Here is a 13,873-nt window from a genome sequence, read left to right as displayed (position 1 = left end):
CATAAAGTCATGGGGAAATTAAGGAAAATATAATCTTATTCCTGTTTTATAGTCATTATAATAAGCACAGAACAATAGGTATATCTGTGCAGAGATTTACAAAGAAACTAAACATTTAGATATATAAGTCTACAAAATAACCACTCAGTTCACCTGCTCACATTTTCATGAATAGCAAATTCTTTCTCTTTCTTGAAAACACCTTATCAAAATTAGAACAGTTCTCTTATATACATATATATATATGTATCTTTTTTTACCACATCTGTACATTTGAGACAACTTAAAAAATATAAATGACAGGGAAAAACAAGTAGCTATTCATTCAATATTAGCATCAAAACACCTGGGGGGTTTCTGATGGTTTTATTTATAAATAAAATTTACTGTAAATTCTTAAACGGATGGTATAACTTGTTGTACTTTGAGTATGACTTCTAAGAATAAGAACTACGGTATATCAATATCAAAAGAGACCTTAGAGGTCACCTCAGGCAGCTCCCTCATATTCAAGATGAGGAAACAGACGCCTAGAAGTGGGCCCCGGGCTAGGCAGTAACAAGACCCAGACTAGCACCCAAGGCTTCTGATGCCTACTCCCAGTACTACTGACCTTACAAAATATTCATGAAGCAAAGAAAAATAAGTAATAATGATTCATACTGCAAGTGAAGAAGACAAACTTACTGAATTGACAGATATGTTCATAATAATTAGACTCTGGCATTGCTGTTATAGTCACCAAGGGACAGCTGTTTCCAGACAGGGTTTCACATAACACATCTTTTCGAAAATAGATTTGCTGAGGATTGTGTGCTGACTCCAATTTTTGAAGATGCATCTTAATAAAAATTTAAAAGCAAAGTATACAATCATTTAAAACCTCCCTATGATAAATAGGAATAAATGCATCCAGATCTCAAACAGAACTAAAAGTGAATCAGATCAGGTTCCTAATCCCTTCTCCAAAACCCTCAAGGGTCCAGACACACTTGAACATCAGTATTTGGGGAACTCGAGAAAGGGGACAGACACGGTTTGGATAATGTTAATAGTGCAATAAAACCAGTGGAGCTGGCGGCAGCAGACTGTAATCAGCACGTTATTATTTCTGCAGCAAAACCTATGAAGAGTCACTCTAAGTGGAATCAATATTCTAAATAAGCTCACATCAGGCCAGGCTTTGCTGACAAATGGGTTATGAAAATACTTTGGGTTTCAAAGCCTTCTGAATTTTGAAATTTTGTGACTGTAGCTCTGTTAACAGCAACCTAAAATATGGAGAATGAAAATCATGTAGCACACATTTTTAAAAATTTTTTCCTGATTTCAAGATTAATATAGGCTCATTGTAAAATGTCTGGAAAATACAAAAGGTACAGGAAAAAATTTAGAACACCTGTGATTATATTACCCAGAGTACTACTAACAATAGCCAATGTATATAAATGAAACTGTAATTAACATGGAAGACTTATTATAATTTGATTTTATCGCTTGGTAATTTATACATAAACATAAATATGTTAATAATTATAAATACTATATCATATCATTAAATATCAACATATGTCTTTTGAAAACACAGCTTTTTATACACTGTTCACTCTCTTATATTAAAGATATTTAGCTGGTTTCTAACTTTTGCCTATGTTCATTCACATAATCATGATTTACTGTGTGATCACTATTTCTTGGCTGGAAACTGTGCCCGACACTAGGGATACAACAATGAATAAATGGACTCTGCCCCCAAAATATATAGAGTGCTATGAGGGCTTATTAAAAAGGGAGAGGAACCTTGAAGAGTCTGGGCAATGAGGAAAGGTCTTCCAGAAAAAATTACATTTAAAGTGAGATCCAAAGGATGAGTGAAATGGATATAAAGTGTGCTGTAGGCAGAAGGAACGTATACAGGAGGACCATGAAATAATAATTTTTAAAAAAGGACATAGCTAGAACAAAAAGAAACAAATCGAGAATTTAACACAGAAGGAAGGGCTTGGTAGACCAGTCCTTTCCAAAGCACAGCATTTGCACTACTGGTAATTAAGATAACTAAATGGTATGTGGATAACCTTCAAAATTTTTAAATAGATATGTATTTTACTGTGAATTTAAAAAAATTTAGCACATTAAACCAGTTGTTTCAACGATATTAACTCAGAGAGGATAATCTTTAATATTCAAAGATAAATATTAAGTAAATAACATTTCATACAGTACAAAGAAATGGCAAAAACTGTGCAAAATAGTAGAGAAATGACTAAATGTGCCATGGTAAGAACTGTAGATTGCATACACATGGCAAGAGAAATCACTAAGGAGTTTTAAGCAGGGGATCTATATGACTAGACATGCCACCAAAGAGTCTTCCTGCTATAGTGTGGTAAAACAGTGATGAAGAAGAAAGGGGGTACAAGTGAAATTTAAGACAAAAGTTACAGAGGTTGACACCAGTCCAAGTGAGAAACAATGGTAATGCCTGGAAAAGATCATGGTCGTGGGACTGGAAGGAAGCAGGGATACTTAAAATGTTTTAAAAAGGGAATGTCAGTAAAGAACAGAAACAAAATACTACGTAAATAACAACACTACGTTTCTGATGCTGTGTTATTCTGCACAATAAAATACCTGTTAATACTTTTACTGCAGATTGTAACTTTATTAAAATAAAGTGAGCTCATTTAATGCTCTCAGCCTTGATATTTCTTCGGCTCTGTGGACTATGTTTTCCTCTCATTTTTCTCCTCTCTAAGAACTTGGAAGCTTGTTTCTAATCATAGTGTTCCAATTTCTTTCAATTGATCATATGAAGCTTCATGATCCTTGACCATTAGGACAGACATTCTGTTCAGAGTATAAATCTGTCACAGTAATTACTTGAATTGTTTGTTTTAAAATGTAAATAATAAAAAAAAAAAATCTTAAAAGAACCCATAAAACAACTCTTACACCCCATATTCTAAGCAATATGGATCTAGGACTCCACATGAAATCATTAGAAGAAATGAATTCACTACAGAAAAACTTAAATTGGATCCACATTGTCTACTGTTATATTTTCTATGAGATTCAATGCTTCTCATTAAACAAGGTGAAATTTCACCTAGTTAAAATTTATAAATTGGGATTTGTAGATTTCTACTCAAAGACAGAAAGCAAAAACCGTGTCATTTCTGTAGTAATTCTATTAAATAAAAATCAAGACTACATTCCCATTTTACTTTATTGATTTCAACAAATACTGTATTATTTTCTAAAATTGTCAACCCTGGACCTTTTTACCTTATTGATTTATTAAAGCAGTATTTCTTTTATTATCTAATACATACATATCATATACATACAATAATGGTCATAATGCAACTTAATGAGTTCTCACCTGTAAAGTTGAATACGTATATGGATAATGATAAGCAAAATAGCACACATCATCTTTATGTGGAAAACTGACAGTGAATGTAATTGTATAGTAGGATTTTCCCTTCTGCCCACCTGCAGCAATTGAACTTCTTGAGAAGTGATTTCTGCAATAGAAAAGCAAAAAACATGTTATTCATCCACACAAAAATTCTGATTTTTTTCTTGCTATTTTATTAAATAGAATTTTAGGGGGGAAAAAGGGAAAAACCATGGTTTGTAAAAAGTTTAATTTAAATATTCTTAAAAATTAGACTTGGTACTAATAAAGCAGTTAATTGCTATCAGCCAACATCATGACTTTCCATTTCTGGATTTACTAATTAAACAGAGCTCCTATTTTATGCATCAATAGAAGTTGTAGACCCTCCCATTTTTCGACAGGTTTACACATTACTGGATCAGGCAGTGGTCAGCAATGGCTACTACAACCACTGGATGAAAGGCTGACAGATCAGACAGCAATATCTGAGTTCACTGATCAGTTTTAAGATTACAAAAAAAAGAAATAACCAGAAATGATATGTTTCCTGATGTGATACAACAGGAATTTCCTGCACCCTCTGTGAAGTATTCTTGTCAGAAATGAAACCTGAGGTTGACCAAGCTTCTAAATCTAACTATGAGTTTAGAAAACTGGTGAGAGAGAAGAAGTCAGAAGAATTTATTAACACCACAGAGATGCAATCAGCAAAATCCAAAATATAGGAAATCCAGCATGACAAATGATCTCGTTTCTTCAATAAATAAAGGAGAAATTAAAAAGAGAGAAAGAGGAAGCCTATAAAGTAAGAGACTTGAGGGATGTATCAAGAAAAATCAAATGCAATGTGTGGTCCTTTGGTTGGTCTGATTTAAACAAACCAACTATAATGTTACATTTATGAGTCAAGTAAGTCTGAACACTGACTGGATATTTTAACACATTTAGGAATTTTCTTTGCTGTGCTAACGGTATTGTGGATAGACTGCCTTAAATACGTATCTCTAAATGAAAAAGACTTTTGAAGTATTTATGGATAAAATATATCTGAAAATGCCTTTAAAGATTCAGGGTGGAGGTAGAGGTGAAAGCATAGCTAAAATAAAACCATGTGTTGATAATTATTGAAACTTAGAGATGAATACATGGGGCCTCATCATCCTATTATTCACTTTTGTAAATGTTTCAATATTTCAGTGATAAAAAAAATTTAAACTATATTACTTTCCACACTTTAAATATCACTGAGATATGATGACCTAATTTCTACCAACTTAATTTCTAAAATTCCAAATCACCTTACATTATTTAAGCCATGAACTGAAGAAAAGCCATGGCCTAGAGATTATTTACTCATGCACAGAGACATTCAAGGCAGATCACATCCTTAGAACTACCCTGGGATCAGGCTTTCTAATGTAATCTTATGAGATTAAAGTTTGTAATTAATGAAAATAAAAGAACATCGACCTAAAAAACAGTATAGTGTTCATTAACTTAGCCATTATATCAGAGAAGGAAATGGCAACCCACTCCGGTATTCTTGCCTAGAGAATCCCGTGGACAGAGGAGCCTGGTGGGCTGCTGTCCATGGGGTCGCACAGAGTCGGACACAACTGAAGCGACTTAGCATGCATGCATGCATTGCAGAAGGAAACGGCAGCCCACTCCAGTATTCTTGCCTGGAGAATCCCAGGGATGGAGGAGCCTGGTGGGCTGCCATCTATGGGGTCTCACAGTGTCAGACACGACTGAAGCGACTTAGCAGCAGCAGCAGCAGCAGCCGCTATACCTTGAATAGATACTCAAGGACAAGGTGCCAAGAGTTGAGGAAAATGCAAAATAACGTCCAGAAGTAGATCTTGCCAACTCTTTTCCCCCCAGAGTTTAATATCTATTTGGGGGGGGGAGGTTAATCCATGCCACCACATTACAGCTATGGATTTTATAGGTTATATTTTCTCATATACTCATGGAAGGTAGTTTTATTCTCATTTTACAGATGAGACAAACAAGCAGCAGAGGACAATGCAAAAATAGCAGTTTTTAATCTCCTTATCTAGATTTCAGGCTTGAGGAAAGCAACTGGAGTAGTGTGTGTTACACAGAAAGTGGTTAATAAATATCTGTTGGATTAGCCTGAATTCCAATTCGATTTAGAAGTAGCCAAAAGAAACAAATAAAAACTAAAGAAACAAAAATCCTTGCCATCACCTCTTACACAGAAAAGAAAAACAACCCGAGATGCTGACCATTCACTTTACAATGTAAAAAAGAAAAGCATTCATTGATGATTTTTATTGGGTAGAAGCATGAAGGAAATAATACTTTTTGAAAATCACTGTTTCACCCTTTAACATTTTAAATCAATCTGCCAAAATCTAACCAAGCACTTCCCAAACAATCACTGCTCCATTCAACTAAAAAGGAAGATATAAATGATGAGGGTATATTTTTATAATAGCCTAACATGAAATATGAAAGTTATTCAGGTGAAAAAGAATTATATATAACATTATACTTCTGTTCCTCATTTATTTCCTATTTATTTTGCTAAACAAATGGGGGGAATTCTACTGAAATTAATTCCAAGGAACATTTCTTTCTTAGAAAGTAATAGCAGTTAATCTAGGTTTTTCCAAAGCCCTATCTAAATCATTAAAAAGAGCTTAATTTTAGAAGTCTTCATCTACCTTATAAAACTATAAGAAAAGGAATACTAGCACTAGTTAAGCACAATATAAAACATTAAAAAGTCAAAATCCCCTAAACAAATCTCAGGATTAAGATTAATAAGAGCAAAGAAACAAGGATGTTAAGTGCATTCAATAGCAGACAGGAGTTATCTTGAAATGTATTACATGCAGAAACAGTAAAAATGGAAAGCAAAGCATATGATAATCCTAGATTACTTAGTCATGAAGTTGAGAAATAATCCAGTTATGCCACTAAAGCAATAAATGATTTCCAGCACTTACTTCTAACTTGATAAACAGATCACCTGTTTGAAGTCAAAGTTGAACTGGCTAAGCTGAAGCAACCTAACTATAGAATACATCTCAACTAAAACACTGGAAGTTAAAATGAGGTAAACATTTGTGTGAAGAAAAAAATTATACTTAATATCATCAGAACAACAAAAAACCACTGTAAATTATTTCCTAGAGTTTCTAATTTCCATCCTCTTCAATGAGGTTTCCAAAGCTTTACAGCTATAAAAGAGCTGAGAACATATCTAAATGGGAGAAGCAAGACTGGATATATGTCTATCTACAAAACACATTTTATTGCCACTAAATATACCCCCTAAAATGAATCTCAAATTATAAAAAAAGAAACCTTTTCTGTTAGAAGTAATACTAAAGCATATCATAATTCAGAGAACACAGTATCTCTTTTATCCCTAAACCGAAATAGGATGAACTAATATTTCCTTCTATAAACTGCTGTCCTATTATTGTCAGAATACTTACTTATAGTAACAAATGTCAGTCCCCACACGAATCCACCAAGGTCTAGCATTTAACGCTTCCTGAACCGAATACATGAGTGGTTGCATACCTATGATAGAAAGAAAAAAGACAGAAAACTCTTTTCAGAATTTTTGGGTTAAAAATTAATCCTGTCATTTTAGAAAGCACTAAACATTCATGAAAGTTAATGAATATATATTTTGGTATTTCAAGATGTATTTTTAAAAAATCTGAGATGTGGGTGTATGTCTGTGTGTATGCACACACTCAGGAATGTTTGACTCTTTGTGACCCCAGGCTCACCTGGCTCCTCTGTCCATGGCATTTTCCAGGCAAGAATCCTGGAGTGGGTTGCCATTTCCTACTCCAGAGGATCTTCCCAAACCCAGGGATTGAACCTGTATCTCCAGTGTCTCCTGCATTGGCAGGCAGATTCTTTACCACTGAGTCACCTGGGAAGCCTGAGATCTTTCACGAAAATCTAAGAACTGATGCTTTTGAACTGTGGTGTTGGAGAAGACTCTTGAGAGTCCACTGGACTACAAGGAGATCAAACCAGTCCATCCTGAAGGAAATCAGTCCTGAAGAGTCACTGGAAGTACTTGATGCTGAAGCTGAAACTCCAATCCTTTGGCCACCTGATGCGAAGAACCGACTCATCAGAAAAGACCCTGATGCTGGGAAAGATTGAAGGCAGGAGGAGAAGGGGACGACAGAGGATGAGACAGTTGGATGGCATCATGAACTCAATGGATGTGAGTCTGAGCAAGCTCCAGGAGACAGTGATGGACAGGGAAGCCTGGAGTGCTGTGGTCCACGGGGTCTCAAAGAGTGGGACATGACTGAGTGACTGAACTGAACTGAAATCAATGAATGATATGTTTTATTTCCAATTTAACTAAAATGAGGTTACAACCTCAATGAGTGAAAAGTCATTTAACATTCTGCTATTACCTTTTCTATATTAGATCTATTATATACATTATATCTAATTATATATATACATATTACACAAAAAATTACATACACATAATATATAGTATATAAAAATTATACATATATTCCTCAGAACAAGTGAAAAAGAATAAAGTTAAGTATTATCCCTCCTCCAACTCTCCGCAGATTCCCATTTACACCAAGGTAAGGAAAACAATGCCATCGAACTGGCATGAGTGTTTTCTTCCTCAACAACAGGTGTTTATACTATCCAGAAGGAGGGAAGGGAGGAGGAGGGATGGTTAGCAAAAGCAGGATTAAATATATAGTATATTTTCTTAGGTAGTTTTAGAAATATACTTTCACATACACTTTAAAATCATTTTAAAGGTTTCCAGGTTTCCAACTGGAATTAATGAAATTTATATGCTAATTTTGGAAAGGTTCACAATTTTTATTGAGATCTGGCTCAACTTTTCTTAAATTATAACCTAAAGATACAATCATCTTTTTCATTTTCATGCTACAGAATCATTATATTAAACTTACCTCTGAGTATTTTTATTAGTCTTCAGTAGTTTCTTGGGTTCTCTAAGCACGTAAATCATATTACTTGCAATTTTAAAAATTTTATCTCCTCTTTTACTATTTGTAACAGTTACTTTACTTTCTACTTTTATTATATTTCGAGAAATGAAACAATCACAAAGACTATTCTGAATACAGTGGTAAGAACAAAGCTATCTTGCTTATAATTTAAATAAAAATATCTTGCCATAAGATGCAATATTTGCCAATTGTTTTTCTTAATTATTTATTTTATTTAAATAAAGAGCTAATACTGAATAATTTCTATGTGCCAGATACTGCTCTAAGTATTTTTATACCTTTTAAGTCACTAAATCCTCACAACAACCCTCTGTGGTAGGTGCTAGATTTCTTCCCACAACTGGAGCAGTTCCCCATACTTATTACACTTAAGTGTTTTTAATTATTTCATTAAATGATTTTTCCGCGTCCACAAACAGAATCACATGGCTTTTCTCCTTTAGTCTGTTGATGTAATAAATTGTGTAAATATGTTTACTATTGTGAATTATCCTTGCATTCCAAGAAAAAGCTTTCCTCTTACTGCTATATGATGAAATTAGCTAGATTTCACTTAGAAATTTTGCATCTAAAACTTAGTCTTTCAAAAAAAAACTTACCTTTACCAAGTATTGATGTAATATTACACTAGCTCAAGAGGTAACTCAAACTGAACAAACCACCAAACCACCATCTATTAATACTCAAGTTGATACAGAGAGGCCATATTTGAGTAACTTATTTAACCATTAGCCAAAGGATAAACTTTAATGTGTATAACATAAATACACTAAGAACTGTCAAGCTTGTCACTTGAATACAATCAAAATATTAAATTGCCAAAGTGAAACCAGCATCTAATGGCACTGGCCTCTAATAATATCCACGTAAAGGCTTAAGTTTTATTAAGCACATGCTCAGTAACAAGGGCAGATACAAAGAAAGACAAGATGTTTTAGGCCCTAATCATTAAATGCATTGCGAATCACAGACAAAATTTTCAAGTTAAAGCTAACACTGTAATTTAACACATGAGGGGGAGCTAGGTTAATCTGAAGGTACCTACCACAAGCTGCATATGTTATTAGTAACTTTACAGAGAAAAAAATACATGCTTCTAATATGGCAAGTATTATAACAGAAAGTCATACTAAAAATAGGAAGATGAGATTCTTGGTCTGGAGGATAATGGTGGCCATATGAATCAGAATCACTCTGTACATCCTCACAAAAACAAATAAAGTCAACTAGTACAAATAAAAGCACACATGCCCAGGCCTGCAGATTACTAGAAGACAGAATGTAACAGACTTCAAGTTGCTTATAGGTAGAAAGTAGAAAGATGGACAGATAAACCAGGGAAGTGGAAACAAAGTAGACTGCAGGCCAAAAACTACTAAGTAAGACAAGGACTTTTATAAAATCACAATTCACAGAGAAAAATAATATAGCAAGACACAGTCTCTACACACCAGAAAAGAACAACCTATTATATAAAGCAGAAACCACAGGAAATACAGAAGAAACATACTACTGACAGACTCTAACACTCCACTCTCCTTACAAGCCAGACCAACTGAACAAAAGTTAAGAATATTTATATAGCTCTAAGTAACATAACTGATAAGGCAAATTTTATGTAGGTATGTTGAACACTATACCCTGATAGTAGAGAATGCACCTTCTTCTTCTAAGAACATGTGGAATATTCACATAAATTTGCTGATATATTAGGTCAAAAGGAAATGCCAGTGAGTTCCATATAAGAGAAACATTACAAACAAAGCCCTCTGACCACCACAGAAAATGGAGCTAGAAATTAAAATCAAAATGAAAATAAACAAAGAGGGCGGAGACAAGGGGGGCAGGTTGACTTTGGTGTCAGACCATGAACGGAGTGAGGAGGGCATCTGCCCAAAAATGCAAAGGGCAGACTGTTAAGTATACTGGAATTGATCAAATAAGTAAATATATTAAGAAGAGTATAAGCCAAAATTCTCCATTTTGGAGAAGGAAGCTGAAAATATGGAAAGAAAACTAGAATAAAACCTGTGCAACTGAAGGTATCAGTGTGAACTCATGGAGATACTATGTGTACGCAAATGTGTGTATGAGCATAACATACACACACAGAAATAAACATACACATGCTATACATTACTACTGATGAAAATTTCTACATACATGCTTGTATATACAAATATATGTTCCCCAGCTCCTTCCATGGACAGGTCCAATAATAGTGTACATACTATGCATGCACAAAAATAAACATATACATACTATAAATTACTACCAAGGAAAATTTCTACATAAATGCTTGTATATACAAATACATGTTCCCCAGCTCCTTCCATGGACAGGTCCAATAATAATATACACACTATGCATGCACAAAAATAAACATATACATACTATAAATTACTACCAAGGAAAATGTCTACATAAATGCTTGTATATACAAATATATGTTCCCCAGCTCTGTCCATGGACGGGTCCAGTAACAATGTACACACTAGGCACACAGATCTTATTTTTAAAATATTATTCTCCACTAAAACAAATCAGGGCTCTTTGAAGAAATGACTGCTTCTAGGCTGGGGCAAAGAAAGGCAAAATAAGCCCTGGGCATCTTATGCCAAAACACAAGAACGCCCATAAAGAATGACAGGGACATGTCAATAGAACACACAACCCAAGGGATCACAATGGCCAAATCCTGGGCAGCTGAAACACCAAAATAAATACTGATAGCAGCAAATTACAGCCCACTGAGTAAACAGGAAACAACTCTATACTGATATTAACATGCAGAATACTTACTGATTACAAAGAGAAAAAAGGTGACTTTACAATGGAAAAGTCTGGTAGACAGCAACTGAATCAGGTGATTAAATTATTACTATCAACAATAAAACAAAATCCTGGGCCACCAACACACATCACCACTGTGATGCCTCCACCACAAATGCCTGACTTAAATCAAGTCATGAGGAACATGAGACATCTCCAAACTGACAACCACTCTACAAAGTAAGTGCTTTCATTTTCCAAAGTGCCAAGGTCATGAACATTAAAGACCGCAAACTGTTCCTGACTAAAATAGTCTAAAGAGACTTGACAACTAAATACAATAAGTGGTTTGAGCTGAATTTTTGTGCTATTAAGGTCACTGATGAGAAAACAGGTGAAAACTTAAATGAGGGTCTAAAGATTAGATGGGGTTCATTTATCAATGCTAATTTCCTGATGTCGACAGCTTTCCCACAGTTATATAGAAAAATGCCATGCATAAAATACACTGAAAGTGTTTTAGAATGATGAGGCATCATTTTTGAAGTCCAACATGTAGATAAAGGACACAACTTTTCAGTAAGTTTGAAACTATTTCAAAATAAAATATTTAGAAAACGATGATCTTTGAACTAGAGCCTCCTTGATATATGTTCATGCATGTCATTTTAAGTTCCTAATAGGATCTCCATAGTTCATTCATCCATTACCTCATTTATTTAACAAATACTTACTGAACATCTACAAAATGCCTTACTATAAATACAAAGGCCAGCAACAGAGATACTGTTCCTGATCTTGTGAAACACAATTTAGCGGGGGAGGGGTACGCAGTGAGGAAAGGTATCAATCAGCCACATACAAAAACAATGTAGAACCCTGAAGAGTGCCCTAAAGGAGAAAATGACAAGCAACATTTATTGAAGGGACTGACTAATCCTGTATGGGGAGTCAGGGAACAAAAAGTCAACAGAAAGCTCAGCTCAACTTCCAAGTATGGAATTAACTAACATGAGCAAGATGGGAATGCTAGAGTTGACTCCAAGATTCTTTTTTGCTGCCTGGTTGCATATATGTTCAATTTATATAAGGGAGTGGTTAAAAATCTTCATATACTTTGGAGATACTGGGGAGGAAGGGCAGGGAGAGAAAGAGGGAGCCTGTGAGCACAGCTCTCTGAATTACTAAAACACAAGACTGCCATCTAGTGTTAATTTGAGCAAGCCCTTCTTGAGTAAGGTCAGTGGAAGGGAGAGTGACGGATTACAATGGCTGTCAGTGTATACAGTGATATAAATTCATAAACACAAATTCACAAATAAGATCACCCACTGAAAGAAAACTAAAACTAAGAAAACTAAGTATTTAATATAATCACATAAAAATTCTCCAAGAAAAAGGCAACTTTTGAAACAAAAGAAACTAATTCTGCCCTTTTTCGAGGGACCTACTGACAAAGAGCAAGACCTCCACTGGGCGTACCTGCTAGAAGAACCCAACGTTTAAACACTCCCCCAAGCAGCATGTCTCAACAAAGAACAAAACAAACTTACAATCTCCTAATTAACTTCCTGACTTTAATCATGCATGGCAATCAACTACATTCTTCCAGCTGAAGACGCTTCCACTGCAAATATTTTCAGCCATCATTACCATCCCTGAAGTGAATTCAATATGAATCTCATGACAATTAATTACATAGCTAATTATCGTTTCTTACAATGTTGAATTCTCATTTATTAAATGTTGGCCTCTTCCTTCTAACTGTATTGAAACCAGGCAAACCAAGATTTGCTGTATGTTGCACTAATCTAACAAAACTAGTATTAGGGTTCATTTAAAAATTACATCTACCAAACAGCTCCTTCTATAGCTTCTACCAACGTCCTAGTTAAGTACTTACAAGTATAGGAAAATAAAAGAAGACTGGCAACAGATAACGTCCTGTCAGAATCTGGGAGGAATCTCTACTAATCTTAGGCAGATGGAGCAGGACTGAGAGAAATCCAGTTCAGAATATGCCTCACAATCTATTTTCAAATACATATTTTGGTTTTGCACAGCTAAAAGAAGTGTTATACTATACTGTGATGGCTCTTGAAGAATAACACATGAAGAATATAATGAATAAAAATAGAAAACATTAAAAAAATCAATTATAAGAACCTTAAATAGGTCAAAATTACATATTAAAAGGCAAGGGTCAAACAACAAAATGCAACCTCTATTTACAAAAATAATGAGCAAAGATGCATCAAATTCAAACCAATATAACTGTAAGTATAAGTCTAGGCCAAAGATAAGGAATAGAATAAATGTGACTGTTTTATACTGTTAATGTGCATGTGTGTGTTCAGTTGCATCCATTTCTTTGCAACCCCACAGATTGTAGTCCAGCAGGCTCCTCTGTTCATGGAATTCTCTAGGTAAAAACACTTGAGTGGGTTGCCATTTCCTTCTTCGGGGTATCTGTCCCACCCAGGGATCAAACCCACGGTCTCCTGAGTCTTCTGCACTGGCAGGTGGGTTCTTTACCACCAACAGGTATACACAAAACACAAAAAGAACATAGAAAAGTTATAAAAGTCTATGTGCCAAATGCCAGAGCATTAAAATAGAAAGCAACATTTTTTTAAGTTGACGGAAAAGGGGCTTCCCTGGTGGCTCTGTGGTAAAA

The 13,873-nt window shown here is 34.7% G+C and overlaps 1 protein-coding gene across 3 annotated transcripts in view; it reads right to left on the bottom strand.

The window, feature by feature from the left end:
- AGTPBP1 (ATP/GTP binding carboxypeptidase 1) overlaps positions 1 to 13,873 on the bottom strand; it is a 180,513-nt gene that overhangs the window by 28,069 nt on the left and 138,571 nt on the right. For all 3 annotated transcript variants that reach the window (XM_061163732.1, XM_061163733.1, XM_061163734.1), the window contains 3 exons: positions 6,880 to 6,967; positions 3,386 to 3,530; positions 688 to 841 (listed from right to left, as the gene is read on the bottom strand). In XM_061163732.1, the coding sequence (XP_061019715.1) occupies positions 688 to 841; positions 3,386 to 3,530; positions 6,880 to 6,967 (387 nt within the window). The remainder of the gene's footprint in view (positions 1 to 687; positions 842 to 3,385; positions 3,531 to 6,879; positions 6,968 to 13,873) is intronic.

This window comes from Dama dama, chromosome 16 (assembly GCF_033118175.1).
Source record: "Dama dama isolate Ldn47 chromosome 16, ASM3311817v1, whole genome shotgun sequence".
Classification (NCBI taxonomy): Eukaryota; Metazoa; Chordata; class Mammalia; order Artiodactyla; family Cervidae; genus Dama; species Dama dama.
Note: the sequence above shows the minus strand (reverse complement) of the source record. Positions and strands in the feature narration are given on the sequence as shown.